General features: G+C 39.2%; 2 protein-coding genes across 2 annotated transcripts in view; both read right to left on the bottom strand.

Moving 5' to 3' along the window:
* Positions 1 to 918: 918 nt before the first annotated feature.
* Positions 919 to 6,760, bottom strand: LOC306876411 (terminal nucleotidyltransferase 5C). Its single transcript, XM_079427546.1, has 2 exons — positions 6,555 to 6,760; positions 919 to 5,458 (listed from the first exon to the last, which is right to left on the bottom strand). Exon 2 carries the CDS (start codon positions 5,444 to 5,446, stop codon positions 4,277 to 4,279), a length of 1,170 nt encoding a protein of 389 aa, XP_079283672.1. The 5' UTR covers positions 5,447 to 5,458; positions 6,555 to 6,760; the 3' UTR covers positions 919 to 4,276.
* Positions 6,761 to 12,483: 5,723 nt separating this feature from the next.
* LOC306875719 (mannosyl-oligosaccharide 1,2-alpha-mannosidase IB-like) overlaps positions 12,484 to 18,931 on the bottom strand; it is an 83,037-nt gene continuing 76,589 nt past the window's right edge. Inside the window, exons 13-14 of the mRNA XM_079426425.1 lie at positions 15,238 to 15,353; positions 12,484 to 14,900 (exon numbers count right to left, since the gene is read on the bottom strand). Coding sequence (XP_079282551.1) covers positions 14,768 to 14,900; positions 15,238 to 15,353 — 249 coding nt within the window. The 3' untranslated portion in view covers positions 12,484 to 14,767. The remainder of the gene's footprint in view (positions 14,901 to 15,237; positions 15,354 to 18,931) is intronic.

The raw sequence follows: 18,931 nt of genomic DNA on the forward strand, positions 1-18,931 counted from the left end.
AAGTGAACTGTAAAAACAATTCCTCCCACAACATTTTAACGCACACAATTAAGCGTAACCGTGGAAATGTAATGATCCAAATTGCACTAGCCAATTTTTTTTTCTAACAGGCATCCAACCAAGAATTTACCTTGAAGCTTAAAATAAATAACCCAAGTACTACTACTAAAAAAAAACACACATACATTTTTAATTCAGACTTTAAGCTATCCACCTTATACAATTTTAATTATAATACATATTAAAAAGGCACGTGTTATAGATATATAGATTTTAATTTAAATGTCATATCCTAATTAAATATAATGAAAACTAACAAGGAAGTTTGATGCATTTAATAGTATGCTGAGCCGTAACACTATCTGTAAGCAGAAACCGTTCAGGGAATTTCCCTTCACAGCTAGATGGAGGTTTTAAAGCTCAAATCTCTTGTGCTACATTATATGACCAGCTTCTTGTTAACCGTAATAATGTCAAGATAAATGGGAGACGTGGTCAAAAATAGGAGGTACATAAACAGGCTTTTAAGATTTTCAAGTGTCATTTAGCACATAAGTCAAATAAATGTACAAGTAAAGGCTAACTAAAAATTAGAATTTTTAGCCCATGTGATGGATATAGATCAGGACTATCTTTATCAGCCACAGAGAGCAGCTCGAGCCTGCAGCAGAGACTGCTGATTCATACTTGTGCTTTTAAGGGCAGTGGAGAAGAACACCACAGGGGCCAGAGACCCCTTGAGAATAAACACCTCAGTGAACCCAGATCATTCAAACACTTGAAACTATCAGTCTCCACCATTACGAGAAACACTGGAATAAAGTGTTCCATCTCAAATAGCAAATCTACTGTAAGTGTCATGACTAAAGCTTGGAGTTAAAAAAGATTTTATTATAGGGAAAGAACACACAATTTTAGAGAAAATATCTATTGGATTTTTATTTTCAAAGAAAACATGAAAAAGAATGGGCTTTTAATACTTTATTTTTCCTCGTTACACATTTTCCTTATTCTCAATTCCATCCAAAGGAAAAATTATAGTGAGGTAAAAGTGCTGAGAAACAAAATGGCACAATGAATCTACATCATAAATCACCACGCCGACATCAGAGAGCCGACATAGCTATTTCAAAATAATAGTGCGACTTCTTCCATTTTTCACTTTTTTTTTTTTAACTCACAATCATTAGCATCCTCACAGACAAACAAGAAATAAATCACAAAAAAACGTAAACAAAATCTGCTGAAATCCACAACTCTTCTTGCACATTGCAAAAGGGCTTCAAAAAAGCCTCACTCATCATTAAGACTTGCACTTTAGACAAGCATGTCCAAATCCAATAAACCTCCCCTGAACGCACACTTACAGATGCATACACAGCTGCGTTACAAAAGCTTGAACACCTTTGTCTATTGAATAAAGGGTAACACTGGTGTATATGGAATTACAGCTGACAGAGGGGACAAAGAAAATAAAATAAAAAACGAATGAATTCAAAAACAAAAGCGTGTTTTCATTTTAACACTCCCCTTTCAAGAAACATACTTTACACAGACTTCAAAAAGGAAACGAGCCAAGCCTCATCACACCAGGCTTCATCTATGTGAAGCGCATCTGGACAAGATAAAAAGCACACAAAACAAAAAGGCATGTTTCTTTTCGTTTTCACGCACAATCAAAAAAAAAAAAAAAAAAAAAACATTAAGGTGAGATTCTGTTGGACAACTATTACAGATCATACAAACTACATTAACTACAAACATTTTACACACACAAAAAAAAAAAAAAAAAAGCAGTTCTGAAACAAGAGTACTTCTTCCTGATGAGTGAACGGTTTAAATTCCTTAGCAATAAAATGCTCTTCAAACAGTTTCACTTTTCAGGAAATTGGCTGAACAAGACACACTGTAGCCCTTTATCATGTCCCTGAGACACCCCTCATAAAAAAATAAAAATTTAAGGGCACCTTATAGCTTGTGACGATGACTAGCTTTGGAGTATGATAAGGCCTGTAAAGTGCATTCATTGACATGGGTTCTTAATTTGGCCTTTTTCAGGTTGAGAATGCGGTGTAGTGCACAGTACTTGCTTTGGTTAGGAGGGTGATGTTAAAAAGACGTGACAATGACTCAGATCAACTGGAATGACTAGACAACTACAATTAGAAAAAGCAAGGTGTGACATGAGACTTAAGTGGGACTTAGAAAAATAAAAATACATTTTATTTAATGGGCTGCAAAAATTTAACGGCACCAAATTATTCTGAAACCAGAGAGAATGAGCTACAAGGTCTCTTCAAATTCCAAACGCTTCATCACAAAAAGGCACATGTGCTGTGTTGCTGGTTCAAACATTGGTCCACTGTCTGCATGTACCAAACATATGGGGAAAAAAAAAAAAAAAAAGTGGGGGCAAAAATACAAAAAACAAACAATGTACTAGTAAAAATCCATTCCAGCTCTATGCGCTATGAGGTGTAACCCACTGAATGGGAATCCATGTGACCTTTCTCTCTTTACCCTAGAAGTCTGTGAGCACAGATAAGAGAAGGAACGTGGCTCTCATGGTTATCTGGTGCATGTGCTTGTACAAGCTGAAGCAGCAGGAGCTGTGGCACGTGAGTGAGGCCAAGAGGAAACCTGAGGGGCAGGGGGCAGCTGTCGGCCATTACGTAAGAGCAGCTAGCAGAGTACTACCCTTCTCTGAATGGACAAATGTCGAAAAAGGAACTACACGTGGGCATGACGGGGGGCCAGGAGAAGACGGACAAGAATAGACAGTCACATAATTTAATACAGTCTAAATGTACAAAAAGCACAGAACTGGCTTATCCCAACTGACAATTGCAATGTGCCTTGAAGCAATAACAAAGGACCAAGACAGGAGACATCAAATCCCAATAAAGATCAAGAGCAGCAACATCGATTAACTCCAAAACTGGAAAGGAATCCACACTGACATGCTTTTACGTCCATTTAAATGAGCACGGGTATATCCTTCAGCTACGTCAACCCCTCCCAGACCTCAATTACCAGAAAAGGCTTTGTGACATACCAGCACTCACCCCTAATCTACAGTGACGCTAGTCAGAAGCACAGGAAAGAGTTGCCCCACTAGAAATTCCACCCCGCATGCTGTCCATTCAAGGCACATCCCGAGAGGTGCAGGAAGGGATAATTTTAGAGCGCTGTGACACCATTTGGCTTGGCTAGGCTGTTAGCTGGAGGTCTTGTTACACGCGGCAGTGCTAAGACTGTTAATAGCCGCAAAAAGCTCAGGAGGACAGATCGTCCAACAGCTGAACCTTGTATGGACAAGCATGACCTCTCTGTCCCATTTAAACACAGACACAATGTTAATAAGAGATGAAGGAAGGTTTAATGACTCGAGCTAAGGATCTTCATTAACTTTCATAAAAATGGACTGTTTAACTGCTCTGAACTGCTGGGAAAAGGACAAAGCATCTTTTTGTACATGCTGCAACCAAATTCAATTTCGGTCTCACCTTCGTTGTAACTAGCAAGACCGAACCGGTTCATAAGTAACACAAATTCTCAAAAATGTATGGTGGAACACGAAAGTCTTCAGTATTCATTCACACAGCAATCTGAAGCACATTGCTATGAATACTTTAACATGATTCTGTTCACATTTCTATTTGAGAACAAAAAGAATTTAGCTGCCCACCAGTGTACCAAAAAACAAACAAGAACTCCTGATAACTTCAGTCCTAAAATACCTATTATTTCACCTGTGCTCACATTTTTTCAATCGCTTTTCTTTTCATTTTCGTCTTTTTTTTTTTTCCTCTCCTTCAAATTTCTAAGAACATTATTATTATTTTTTTGGCCTTTTTATTTTGTAACACACAGGAAAAATATGAATTTGTCCCAATACGCATTTTCCTTCATTTTTAAGGTTAGAGTATAATAAAGGCACTATGGGAATTGTTTCTCTTCAATATGGGAAAAAAAAAAAATCTCTCAGGTCAGGGCAGAGATGAGAGCAAACAAACCTGAAACTTTAGAATATTAAAGTAAAAGAAAAAAAAAAAAAAAAAAAAAAAAAAATCAAATCACTAAAATATCACTTTGAATCAGAAAGTTTCACCTTGGCACCTCTGCAGAGAAGGAATAAAAAAAAAAAAAAAAAAAAGCAAAGCAAACACTTGTCATTTTAAATATCCTTTATGCCTACAGAGGGAAACATCCCTTATGGCCAAATATCAGGCTTTCTGGCCAACTTTTTTTGTTGTTGAACAAGCATCTTTGAGTCTTAGCTACAAGGCAACCAAGTTGGAATGGACTGGTTACAAGAGGCCACATAGTAGTTGTTGAAGTTCAGGTCTCTGACATACGGAGCCGGCTGGTAGTAGCAGGTGACACTGGATGCATCAGGTATGGCGTTCTGCTCTGCGAGAACGCGAAACGCCATCAAGGAGATGAGGTTAAGTGTCTGCCGCCTCTCGTGTCCCATGAGACACACGGTGCTCTCGTTCACGACCCGTCGCAGGATCATGAGGTAGTTGTACTTGTTCTTCTCCTCACCGACAAAGTGGCTTTGCAGATAAGCCTCCAGTTTGCGCTGTTGCTCACCAATGTCGGGAAAGTCAATGAAGAAACGGGAGCACATATAGCGCTCCAGGGCCTTAAACTCATCTTCGTCCGTGGGCCTAAACTCCCTCACCAGGAGGTTGCAGTATTTGAGCAAACCGCCTCCGCGGATCTCCTCCGGCCGTTTGGTGGCGATGAGCTTGTTCCTGAGGTGGTCCAGAGCCACAGCAAAATCGCCGTACACGCTCTCCCCGACCACAGTAGGGTGGAAGTGCTGAGACATAGGGTTTTCTGAGAAGTCATAATATGACAGCACAGAGTCCAAAATGATCTGAAAGGAGTCCACGCTGAACTCAAACTGTCTCCGGATCGAGTCCACAAACTTAAGTTCCACATTGCGGCCATTGTTGTTTGACAGCGAGATGAGGGACCAGCGGTCCTGCTCTGTGTAGACTTTGACCAGCTTCTGGACGTAGGCCTCTTTCAGAGTCATGGGAGTGATCTTCTCTTTGTTCACCCCCTCAGGCAGAAAGTCCAACAAAGTGCTCAGAACCACATCTTTGATGAGCTGGAACTCCTCTTCCCGAGGAAGGTCTACCCTGAAGATGACGTCCAGGTCTTTGTAGCTCCAACCAAGGTCCTTTTCCAGCACGTGGCTGGCGGTGGAGCCGTTCAGGCGGACATCTTTGACCATAATGCCCCTCAGCTCCAGACGGTTCCTAACCATCTGTACGATATCTTTCAGACGGACCTCCAGGGTGGGAAAGTTGCCACGTCCGTGAACTGGCACGGCCTCCGTCAGCACGTCGTTCAAGCGGCTCACTTGCTCCCAGGTAAGCACACTTTGCGACTCACTTTCGCTGCTGGATGAGGCTGAAGCCATGTTTGCCATCTATGCAGTTTCCTGGGATAAAATAAGTGCAAACACAATTTCACTGACTCAAAAAGAAATATTAATATATAAAAAAACTAGTTAATATTTAGTTAGATATGCCTGAACTGAAATAAAACCGTTCAGGCTAAAACAATGTAATTAAAGAACATTTTATATACACTGTTCAACAGGTTCACTGCTCTCTCATAACAGAAAAACTAACAATTCATTCTGAAGCATTTATACGGAGACACTCAGCTGCTCCTCAACTAATTCAACATGATTCCCAATGAAAAACATTCAAACAAATCCCAAAAAAAGCATTGAGCAATCACGCACACTAATGATTCACTTAAAAGACATTTCTAAACCAAATGTGTCAGAATATCATTAATATAGAACGTAGAATGTGTACAGGATTCCCATGATAATTTTAAAACAGAGGAAGAATTTAAATGATAAAACACGATTAGGAGTCCTACAAAACATTACAACCCTACTTACAATGCATCTTAATAATGTCTTGATTAAACACAGCCTTTAAAGATTTTTTTTTTTTTTTTTAATTTAATTCCTATTGATGCATAAGAGGCATTTTAACCTATTGGTAATCGTTGTTTTATTGGGAAATAAACGTGTTAGAATTTTTTTTTTTTTTTTTTTTTACAACATTTTCATGTTGGAATAATAAGAAAATTCCAGTAGGAATGCCTTTGGATTGTTTCCAAATTATGGCAGAACTTCACATCAGACCTTTAACGTTAGATAAAGCTACATGGTGGTCAGCACGCAAACTTTCAACAACCTGAATTTTATTATAACAAAAGCCAACAGGAGTAAATAAAAGCATACGTTCACGGTTCCAAAACACAATGCATCTGGTTGAATTAAAAAAAAAAAAAAAAAAGTTCTTTAATCGGAGTATGAGGTATAAACAAACAGTTTCAAACAGCGCACGCGAGAGACCAAAAGAGCCACAAACTACGCGAGATCAGCGTTCAAACCAAACTCAATGCCTGCATTTATTTCCAAACACAAAGTTTAAAGTGAATCGTCTGATAGCATCCGAATCACACAAAGCCAACGCGTTTATATCAAGTTATAAATATGAAATAGATCCACCTACTGCTCTCAGTAAATCCACCTTAAGTGCTCAGAAACGTGGTCGGCACAAAGTAGTGGATGTCAAATAAGATTTCGCACCAGCACCTCCATCCATCCGTTCAGTCGCCAAACACCAGAGAGCTTCAGTTCTGAAGATCACACACACATGCGCGCTCTCTTATAACTGCCTACTGAACAACCTGCTTCTCCGCACCTCCACTGCGCACTATTTTTCTGAAGCCTTGCTATCAACACACACAGCACACGTACAAATATTTATTTCAGTTAACAAATTAAATCATAAATAATCGGTCTATATTTTACTTACCATTGCTCTCATGCTAAGCTCTGCAATTCAAGACATATATGGAGTAAGGCTCTATATGGAATTCAAAAACATACGGCGTTCTATTCGCTGGTATCAATGCGCCAGGCGAAGCCTGTGATTGGCTGAAGAGGTTTTTGTGTTGCCAGGCGACCGCGGGCACTTGTCGATTTTGACATCAGGCTTTGCAGAGAGAGTACAGAGTAGCTAAAGCAGGTTATATAAATTTGTGGTCTAGGAGAAAGAGAGGTGTGTTGTAACTTAACAAAAGCATCTGTGCTTTTCTCCTGAAATTCTGCTGGATAGTTTTCGTTTGCACTATATGTTGAACTGTAGAAATATTCACATATACATATTTTTGAACCCAACCCTAATCCTCACACAAAACTGTTCATATCAGTAGGCCTACACTGCCCTCCAAAAGTTTGGAAACGCCCTAGAAAAGTGGGGTTTTGGACAATATTGGCATGAATTATTTTTCATTTGTGATAATTTTGCACTGATAAGGGACAACACAAACTACAAAAACATATTTTGTAAACATAAACAGTTTATAGAAAAAACTTACATTTTCGGTTCATCAAAATATCCAGCATTAGCAGCTATTACAGCTCTGCATAATCTGGGCATCCGAGCTGTCAGTTTATTCAAACGTTGACTTTGAATTGGCAATCAATTGTTGAAGCTACAGTATTAAGGTGTGCTGACCCAAACATCTTTTAAAAGCCTGGGCCAAGTTTAAACCAGTAACCAGGCATCACAGCTGGCAAAGGGTATGTATATACTGCCATTATTATGTTTTATTGCTGCTCTTCAATGATAATGTCAAGTTACTTTAATGTATTTGCACCAAAAAATGATAAGGATTTATGCTGATATCGTCCAAAACCACACTTTGCCAGGTGTGTTTCCAAACTTTTGGAGGGCAGAGTACATCAGTAAAGTACAAGCAAAACAATTCATGAGCCTTTAATATTGTGAGAACCTCTCATAAATCCATTCTGAACATGGATTCACTATATTTGTGAGGACATTTTTTTTTTTAATTCGCAAACACCATCCACACTAATAGCTCTTTTGTCTTTCATAACTGTGAGAAAAACAGACACTAATTAATATTTCTTTTGGAAAAGACTACAAGAAACTCAAATAATCATTACATACATTTAGGCACTGAGTGGTCCATAAAGAATGAGCCGCGTTGGTGTGTCAGTGAAATTGTGGACGGTGGGTTTGAGGGAGTAAAACAGCCTAGTAAGTGGGTATAAAAGCACATCTGGGGAAACCCTACAGGAAAGTAGCACTACATCAGCACTGATACTGCTGAGTACATCAACGGACCTTGTGCAGCCTCCAGTGGAAATATGAGGGAGGGGTATTCCGGTCTGTTTGCTTCCTTCTGAATCTTTTCTTAGCAATGGTGTGGGTATAAATTATGTGAGAAAGTGAAACAGGAAATGATTGCTCAGTCGCATGTGAGGAAACTCCAGTTTTGAGTGGGTCTGAACGTCAAAGAATTTGTGAATGGCCTAGAAAAGAGAAAGAGAGAATGAGACAGCAACAGAGAGACAATTAGAAACTGGATCTGAGGGACTGTCCTAACAGTTTTGTGTGAATCTAACATGACGTCAATGGCGAGGACGTGCAGATAATTATGTGAGATAAGAAAAAACACACACAAGATATTATTCCCTGAGCCACTGTCATTTATGATGGGAGCGTCATTCTCACGCTGATTAATACACACAGCAATCAACATTAAAGATTGGGATAGGGAATAATGGTACCACATCTTACCCATTCAATTCTATTTCCAGTCCTGACAGCAAAGTAAAATTTGATCTTAACTAAACTTTAAGCTTTAATGTCATATGAGGGGTTTTCATTAGATGTTTTTTTTTTTCAAATCAATAATTATGCATGAGGCTCCAGTAAACAGGATGACGCATTTACATATTAAAATGAAGATGAAGCATGAAAGATGTGCTACGTAAGAGAACAGAAGTGATTTATTTCAGTAGCCTATGTACAAAACTAAAAGCATCTGGGTTATCACTGCCCAAATTGGTTAGTAAACTTTTTCTCAGTTGAATTTGATGACCTAAAAAAAAAAGTGAGTCAAAACCACAGGAGAAAGCGAGATTGCGAAAGTAGGAAGCAGAGGTCATGAGTCGGGCAATGATAGTCATACCTAAGACTATTTAACAGTTTAATACATTTAATCTAGAAAACCTGAACCATGATCTGCCAATCCTTTGATGGATTTGCTAAACTTTGAGAACACATTGAACAGTCAAACCAAGATTTATTTCATCATCTATCAAGAACAGCCTTTGAGAAATATCTAACAATACATGAAGTCGTATGAGGCTAAGCAAGCGTTTTCTTTCCCAGATGGATTTAATAGAATAAATAAACTTCACAGAGAGCGCTGAATCGAGTAGAAATTAAGCAGTGTTTTGTTCAAAGGTGAATGCCATTTAGTTTCTGAGGAGTGGCAATGCCACCTGCTGCAGCTGGGCTCAGCGCCAAGTGGAAATGACTCACTGTCCAAGCTACGGATAGTTAACCGGTGGCCATTAACACATTAAACACACTGAAGGATGCACGCACACGCACATACAGGCCATTAACACATTAAACACTCCACTACGTTTGCGGACGTCCACGCAATTGTTTTTCCCCCGGTCTATCAGTCCGGTGACTCATGGTGACATTCATAATCCTCTCCTTCCCTTGACATCAGCATCTCTCTGGGATCTATTGATTAAAATTCAGAGCTCCTGAAAAACAAAAACACGATGCAGAGGGTCTCATGCATCCTCAGGAGCGGGGTCTGGATAATATCAAAGGGACGGATCACTGGCTCTCAGCTGCTGGAAAAATTCATCTTTCAGCTGGTAGAAGCTACAGTAGCTAAAGGGAAAGTTCACTCGAAAATGAAAATACTGTGATCATTTTCCTAATCCAAACCTGTATGACTTAATTTCTTCTGCAGAACACAATAGATATTTTGAAGAATGTTAACTAGTTTTGGTGCACATTGACTTCCAATGTATAGAGGGGGGAAAGACAGGTTTGGAACTACTTGAAGATGAGTAAATTACATTTTTGGGAAAATCAATCAGGCAGATGGTTCAATGACATGACATTCATTTTTTAAGTGTTCATTTATTCAAAAAAGATATTAAAATGCAATTAATAAGATGAATGAAATTCCTGTAAAGATCATCTTTATAATTTCTTTGAAAAAAATAAATAAAAAAATAAAACTTAACTCTCTGGTTTATCCACCAATCCAAAGCCATGTGGCTTGGAAACAAAACAAAAACAAAACAAAACAAAACAAAACAAAACACACACACACACACAAACAGGGAATGACATCACAATGAGAACCCCGATAGACCATCGATAGAAAATTTGACATTATGACAAGACAAGATTATTTCTGGTTGTAAAGACAGTATCATGTGGTGCAACTTCACAAAAACTTCATGGTATTATGAATGAAGGATTCAACACATTTATATACTTTTGCAAATATTATATACTTTACAAATGTTTATTAAATTTCATTAAATTAAATGTTGCACCAAATGTTGGTACTGTGTTGGGTCGCACTTGTGCAATGTAAAATTGGATGCTGAAGCAAATTCAGTTTAGTATACACTATATGAGCTTTATACCAAAAAGGTCAGATCAGGCATAATAACCAACATCTTAGGTAGCTCATCATTCAAAAATAATATTGGCACATATGATAAACATGGCTGTGACCATGTTGAATTTTCATATTTGTTTTATGCCATGAAACACAACACACTCATGGGAGAAAATATTTGTAAAGATACTAAATTACATGCAACATAGCGTCCCATTCAATTTTACATCTTACCCCACAGTATTTGCTTTAAGAAATAAGATCCTTTGTTTTCACAGTTCCGTTTTGCAGACCTGAAGAACATAAACAGCCACTCCAGCAGGCAGACATAGGAGTATGTACCAATGACAGTTTCTGTTATTCTTAAAAATAGATTCTATTCTTTTTCAGTAAGGGGTATGTAAAGGTAAGAGTACTGCATATTAAAGCAACTGAATGAAGTTTAGTGTATTCTTGTGACTTTGGACAGACTTTTGGTCCTGCTCAATTAACTGAAGTATACTCTTAAAACAGACGGGGAGTGTAGGAACGAAACAGAAGCCATTGGCCCTATTATAAGTGTATTATCAGAATGATTTTGAAAGTTGTATTTTAAGTTAGAAATACGACATGCAGTTGCTTAAAATAACTGGTGCTCCATATGGTCTTCTGAAAGTCTCTCATGAGCCACTGGAGCTCTCACCCTCTCTCTCTGTGTGTGTGTGTGTGTGTGTGTGTAATTGTTTGGCTATCAGAACCTCCCGACTGACCTACCTGGTTCACAGTGACCTTCGTGCTTTTTTTTGCTCCACACACTTGCAACATACCAGTCTCTCCAGCTAATCGTTCACTGCTTTCTACTGAGCAGCAGTTGACTTTGTAGCCTAAGTTGACCCTAAACTAGCAACCTTAATCTGAAACCCAAAGTTACTCTTTGGATCATTCTCATATCATGCTGGAGAACATGATCATCAGGTTTTGCACTTGTGAAGATCATGCAAACTCAAAAAAATGTTGCATTAAATTAGAAAAATGTAAAATACAAACACTTACACTAGTGGTCTCAGAGTTTTGGACCTGACTGTATGCGTGGATGGAGAAATCCTTCATCGTTCAGCATCTGTTCAGCAGATGATACGGCAGGGTCACATTGTGCCACTAGGGTTGTTGAAAGAGGGCAAATGACACCCGGCTCATGACCTCTGCCTCCAGATTTTGCCATCCATCCATCCTGTCCTGTCACACTGCGGTCAGTCTAGACAGCTCAATGACAGAGGGCAGCTTCAAAAAAAAAAAAAAAAGGATATCCCTCATTTTTGGCCTCAAATCTGCTGTTGCTAAAGAGAGAGAATTACAACAAGCTCACATGTGTGAAATACTGTTTGCAATGGTGATGACGTGAATACTGAGAACAGGGGTAATGTGCCAGGACCAGTTCACCATGACCTATAATATCAATGTGTGCTGCCAAGAGCAAAGCAGCAAGAAGGCCTTAAAACAAACAGATAAAGCCCTTATCATTAATATCCTTACTGAAATAATTGAAATATCCATGCTGTTGCTAGATTCCATCTATATATAGGCTGTGCTAAGAATAAATGCACAAGGTCACCAATGCTTTAGATCTTCCAGGATTTTTCCACTCATTCATGACTATGGATAAAGATTTAAAAACATGTATTTTAAGAGATCACAGTGTATTTCCATATGCCAAACATCAATATAATGGCTATAATTAACATAAGCTGTATATGAGACTGTAAGTCTCTTATGCTCTCCAAGGCTGCATTTATTTAATAAAATGTAGTATAAACAGTAATATTGAGATATTACTTCTAATATTATTTTTTTTATTGAATGCATTTTAAAATGTAATTTATTCCTGTGATGACACATTATCAGTAGTCATTACTTCAGTCACATGATCCTTCAGAAATAATTCTAATATGCCGATTTGGTGCTCAAGAAACATTTATCAGTGTTGGAAAAAGTTTTACTGCTTTATTTATAGCACTCAAGTAACTTAAGTAAAAACATATTACCAACCTCAAACTTCTGAACAATAGTGAATACATTTTAATGTACAAATGTCTTAAAATTCTTATGGTTTGAATGTGGCTCATTGAAAGATTCAACTCTTTGAGCCCTATATGAGAACAAAGGAAATTATATTCACTACAGAAAGTATGGCTTTCTCTGAAATGTAAGAATTTAAGATTTTTTTTACCATCTTGAAATTCAAAATTCCTTGATATCTGTAGGTCTTCCATAACTGTGGGAAACTATAAAACTGAACTATGAAATCCACTGCAAGTCTTTTGTATGAATTGGTAAGAAAAGACCTGACAATAAAAGCTTGTTTTGTTTTATCCCGTTCACTTTTTGTAACATCTTTATTGAATTTATGTGGCATTTTAAACATATTTACAATTATTGTTTTTTTTTTGTTCAGTAAAAATACAAATACAGAACAGAGCTTTGTCAAAACCCACCCAGCAACAACAAGGAAGAGTGTTGGCCTGGGCTTCTCTCACCATTAAGTCAAAGTCATGTTACAGGGAGAGAAAAGAAATGACAAACAGAAGCAGCCGGACACCACTGCTGCCATCTAGAGGGGACACATCTCTCTCACACTTGGATGAGAGCTTTAGAAACAGAGGAACTGAAATGACAGGATATAAAGTGATCGATGGCACCCAGCATCCCTTCAATGGTGCTCAAGTCTTTTTGAGAGACTAATTCTCACAGTTTCTTTAATTACCCAAGATGAGAAAATAATTAGCTTTTCCTTTCCTACATGAAATCTTCTGTGGATGTGCCATTTTACACACTTGAAGATAAAAAACAAACAAACATGAGTCTGAGAGCATAAGGCTGAGCACATCTTCCAAAGTTACTGAATCAATATTCATCAAAGGTCAATTAAACCAAAAAAATAAATAAATAAAAACAAACAAAACACTTCAATATGATTGGCTGCAGGTTGTGTTTAATCATCTGATATCAGAAATCTGTCTGCCACCACCGTGTTTCAGAAAACATGTTCAGGGTGTTTACAGCCCAGGACTGAATAAGTCATGTTAAAACTCACATGAAATATTCAGAGATATGCATCTGACTAATGAAAACACATCCAGAAACTGAAATGACAAAAAGCATTCCGGAGTATTCCCAACATCATACACCATGGGGTTAGTTGTTATGCAATGCTATTTAAAATCCTTGCACTGGTTTTTGCGTTTTATTTACTCCGGGTTTCCTGTAAAGGGCACACAATGTGTATTTATGAACTCTAAACCCCATATACATATAAATCTCTACCTCGTTGGCTACGATTAGTGGTAAATTTTGGCTGTTGAAAGAATCTGGTCTGGTCTAACAGAGCGGCACCATTGACAAATGAAAACAAATGGTGACTGCCGTGAGCATCAGCATCTACAGCACTGTGACTTCTCTCCACAAGTTACAGTTACTTCAAGTGTTGATTCATTGTGATGCAAAACCAAACTCCAGCCCATCCTTCTTTTAGAATGCAGTATGAATGACATTCTGGGCATTCACAATGGATGGGAAAAAAATGGGAATGGAAAGACGTGGAAAGCGCAGGTTTCTGGAATGACGGTGGTGACTGTGTCACAGGCAGCAGCTGTTTGATAGCAGCATGTGTCCCTTTTTCTTTTTTAAGAAAGAGACATCGGAGACACTGTCTGAAGAGAAATCCTGGAGAAAGATTTCACAGGAGGTCACATCCAACATCTCCAGAAGCCCAGCTCAGAAAGTGAAAGGCTCTGAAGACAGTCTGGTCCGAAAAACAATTATCCATCATTTTGATTTAGCGCTGAGCTGATGATATGAAATGCCACCAAATTAAGAGAGAGAGAAGAAAAAAAAAATAGAACGAATGAACTTGTTAAAATCCTTCTCCAGTGAGAAACGCACATCCATTTCAGAAGGTCTTTTAATCTGCTTTTGTGTACAGTGTGTACAGATGTGTCGGACCAGTGGCCACAAGAGAGAGACACACATGATCAATCCGACAGTCTGTTCTTCAGAGAATATATGAGAGAGACATAGATAAAGAGAGTCAGGTCTGTTCCGGTCCCCTCCGTTCACTGCAGTCCCATGATTCACAGTCCAGGAGGAGACAGTGGTTGGTGGGTACAGTTCTCTCCTCTCCTTGCACTGGCAGCTGCTGTCTTTCAAAAGGAGGGAGGTGTATAGAAAAGGGGCGAGCGAGGGGGGAGAGCGCCCCCCCGGTGAGTCCGCTCTACCGCTGGGTCTCGCTGCCAGGCAGGGTGATGTTGCCCAGGTGCAGGACGGGCAGAGGATGGGCCTCCGTGTTGAACACCCAGTTCTCAAGAGGCAGCAGCTCGTCGCTGGAGAAAAGTAGATAGAGATACCTACAGAAGCACACACAAGGATCGTACAATTAACTTGATGCTGATAGCAAACTGGGTCATGGATCTGATGCATCCGATTCAAAGACATTTGGCAATGAGCAACTGCAGTGTTTCAAAGAAACCAGCAGGTGGCAGTAACGACCGGCTGTCTTTCCACTCCTATTTCCTTTGCAAATCCCACTTTGTTTAGCTAATTGTCACTGCTTTTCACAGCCATATGTTGCATAGTTACATTAATAGAAGATAATAACATGTACTAGCTCAATGAACTGAAACAGTCTGCGCTACTATAGCAACACAGCTTCAGCATTGTACTGTTAAATGAAATGATTTTTACTTGAGCGTTTCAGCCAGGAAGAAGCTTTGCTGGACATCATCGTAGGTGGGGTTGGAGGCGTAGACGTCTTTAACACCAGAGAATCCTCCACTTACTCGGCAGTATTTATCTATAGCCTGCAGAAAATGTGGAGAAAGTCTGAGGTCAGTAAGAAATACTGATTCAGCAACGATGCATAAAATATATTAAGCAGCACAACTGTTTTCAGCATTGATAATAATTAGAAATGTTTAGCAAATCAGCGTTTTAGAATGATTTCTGAATGATCATGTGACACTGAAGGCTGGAGTAATGACTTTATAAATTACATATATTATATTTGTCCCCACGACAAATACACTGTTTATTTTTTCTGAATCTTGGCTTACTTCTACAACTGACTTTTTCTTGCAAATTTGTGAAAAATGGTGAAGGTGAAAGCTGATAATCCCGGCACCTTAGATGAACTTTTGATGATAAAGTTGTTAAATGATACTTGTGTCATGACTGTGTCTTTGATTTGAATTATGCACATATCTTACAACAGCGAGGGCCAGACTATTGTTCTTGAATTCAATTAAACCATGTAATATCTTGCAGTTCCTAATAAATTTACCATCCAACTCATGAGTAACTCAGGCTAGCTCAGTTCCAGATGTACTATTTCCTGTGCTTTAGCTCAGAAAATTTTCCTATACAGTACGTGCTATATCTAGTAAAACCCTGTCGTAATCGCCACTTTATGACTGCAAATCAAATCAATGCAAGACTATGTACTCGCAGTAATGACAAGCCAAAAATAGAATGTATACGGAGCCGCTCTATTTTTCTGGCCCTGTTCTCAAAGAACCCATAATGCTCCATTAGTGCTGCTCCAGCCTCTGCAGGCAGGAGTGATGCAAGCAATCTGTGCCAGGAAAACATGGCATGATGTGCTCACCTACCTGGAGCAGATCTGCCTGAAACAGCTGCTACACTGAGGACTCACCTCACACGGTTATAATGCAACAGCAGCTGGCCTGATCCAGCCTCCTATTAACCCATTCAAAAGAGATTCACTCAAGACTTTCAGCTTCATTTCCTCTATTTTCCATTTAGATTGCCTTTGGATCATCTAACATCTTTAAAAAAACACTGATTTAACTACACTGTTGAGTATAATCTTTGGCAAATCTCAAAATTAATATCCATTTTTTTTCCATACTATACCTTCTGATGTTACGATGCCTAAATTTACTTGTAGCATTTAAAACAAATGGACTTTACTAGTTTTTTTTAAGGGTTTTATTGCATTTTATATAAACCCAACTGAAGTCATTCACCTTCAACTGACCATCTTACTTCACTTGAGATGGTAGAACTGGTGAGAAAATCTTAACTAATCCTGCAGATGAGAGTGGACGCCAAGCAGATAAACAATACCATTTATCTACACAAAGAACAGCAATAGGAACGCAAAGAGAAGAGACGATGAGACCATGAGATTTTGGAAAGAAAGGGGTGCACAGAAAGAGCTGGAGACAGAAAATTATAAAATTAGAAAAAAGAAAAAAAGAGCTGATAGCAACTAAGCAACTTCTGTGATTGGGAACAAGTGAGCTTTATTCTGCTTTCTCTTTTTGCAGAAATGGGAAGAGTGAAAATAAGGGAGTGAAGGAGAGAAAGAGCCCAGGCAACCAGCGGCTCATCAAAAGAAGCTCAATTGCAGTGAAACAGTACTGTACCGGCAGAACAATGACACCCAATCAAGAGAAAAAAAACAACGAAGCTCCGTTCTCAAGAGCACTTTGAAATTGTTCTAGAAACACAAACACATTCCCTAAAAAACAGTCCAGGTCTGGCTGGAATAAGAGTGACATGAAAATAAAGGGAAGGATAAATCTAAAAAAGAGTGATAAACAGATACGGATAAAGAGGTACAGGACTACAATGAGCAGCAAAAAGATGCCATCGATAGTGCGACTGGGCCTACAGATGAATATCAAAGTGAGGAGATATAGGTTTAGATACTAAGAACATCCTGTGCTGTACACACCGTCTGACCTTATTCCGTCTCTGATATCTAGCTGAACTCTGATGGCTGGAGATACCAGGCCAGTGAGAAGTGAGTCAAACTTCTGTTTGTGTTGCTCATGCCCTAGCTTTGTGCTGGTGATTTTTGCAAAGGCAACACTTACAAAAAAAGTTCTATAATGACAACTCTCACAGGGTTTGGCATGGTAATGTACATATTGTCAATATTAATGTGTTTGGTCTTGGTGGAACAGATCAGCTCTGCTGCTGCTGTGGCAGAGCAAGTACCGAGACTTGCTAGTGCCAATACATCCATAACATGCTGCTGTGAGCCTGTAACAAGTACTGCTGCTGCACATATAACACATATGAAATAACCCCCATATATAGCATACATGAATCACCCTGTAGAAGATCTATACAGGTGGAGCTGGGGAAGGTGGAGGGTTTCTGAAGCGTGCTGCAACTGCTAGAGCAAGCACTAGCCAACTATTTGAATGTTGAGCAGCAAGTTCATTGGCTGCTCATATACAAAGTTGCTGTTGAGATCGCTTCCTGTTCCTGCCTGCCGTGCTGCTGTTTGTAGCTCCGTGTAGCTTTGTTTATCTGAAGAAATCTCTATCTTACTCGGTTTAAAATTGCTAAAGTATAATTTAATTCTCACCATATTTATGATTTAAGACTAATTTGACATCATCCTCCTTTAATCTCTTAATCTAAACCGCGATTGCTGCACATAGCAGCACATTAGCATTCCGTTAGCATGTCAATTGCATCTCCATTCACGTTTTCTACTGCTTCTTCTCTCTCGGTCCAATTTTTACAAGTCCATTAAACAACTGTGGTGTGTCAGAATTACTCTACAATCACAGTGAGTAATAGCTTCTCCTTGCATCGTCACCTGCACTGCTTGTCACGTACAGTTTATCTGTCCCTGTCAGCAGCGAGGGATTCTCATGTGATAAATGCAGGGAAATAGTTCGGCTGACAGAGAAGATTTCAGAATTAGAGACACGCATCCAAACTTTAGTTGAGGATAGTAAGAATGTGAGGGCTGTAGATGCGGCTTTGGATGCGACTTGCACAGGGACTCCTGTACATTGTTCAGTTCCGGTTTCAATGCAGCAGGGCAACTGGGTGACTGAGGCGGAGTGAGTGAAAGTCGTGGAGTGAAAACACAGCTCTTCCGTTCCGATCAAAACATCAAACAGGTTCTCCCCACTCAGTGACGCACCCACTGAGAAACCTGATGAAAGTGCTCTAGTTATTGGCAATTCTATTGTACGGAACATGAAAATAGAGACACCAGCCACCAAGATTGTTATTCACGTTGGCGCTAATGATGCTCGACTTCGCCAGTCAGAGATCACTAAAAATAATGTTAAAGAGGTGCGTGAACTTGCAAGTACAATGTCAGGCACTGTAATATGCTCTGGTCCACTCCCTGTTTACCGTGGCGATGAGATTCATAGCAGACTGTCGTCACTCAATGGCTGGATGTCTAAGTGGTGCCCGCAGAATAACGTAATAATGTCTTTGGGGCAGTTGAAAAGAGATGGTCTTCATCCTTCCTGGGGTGGTGCCACTCTTCTCTCTAGAAATATGGCACGTAGTCTTAAGAGTTCGCACTTGACTAACTGGGGCCCAGGTCAGGAAGCAGACAGACTGGTTAAACTGACCGTCTGCTAGCCACCTCACGTCA

Source organism: Barbus barbus (assembly GCF_936440315.1).
Source record: "Barbus barbus genome assembly, chromosome: 10".
Classification (NCBI taxonomy): Eukaryota; Metazoa; Chordata; class Actinopteri; order Cypriniformes; family Cyprinidae; genus Barbus; species Barbus barbus.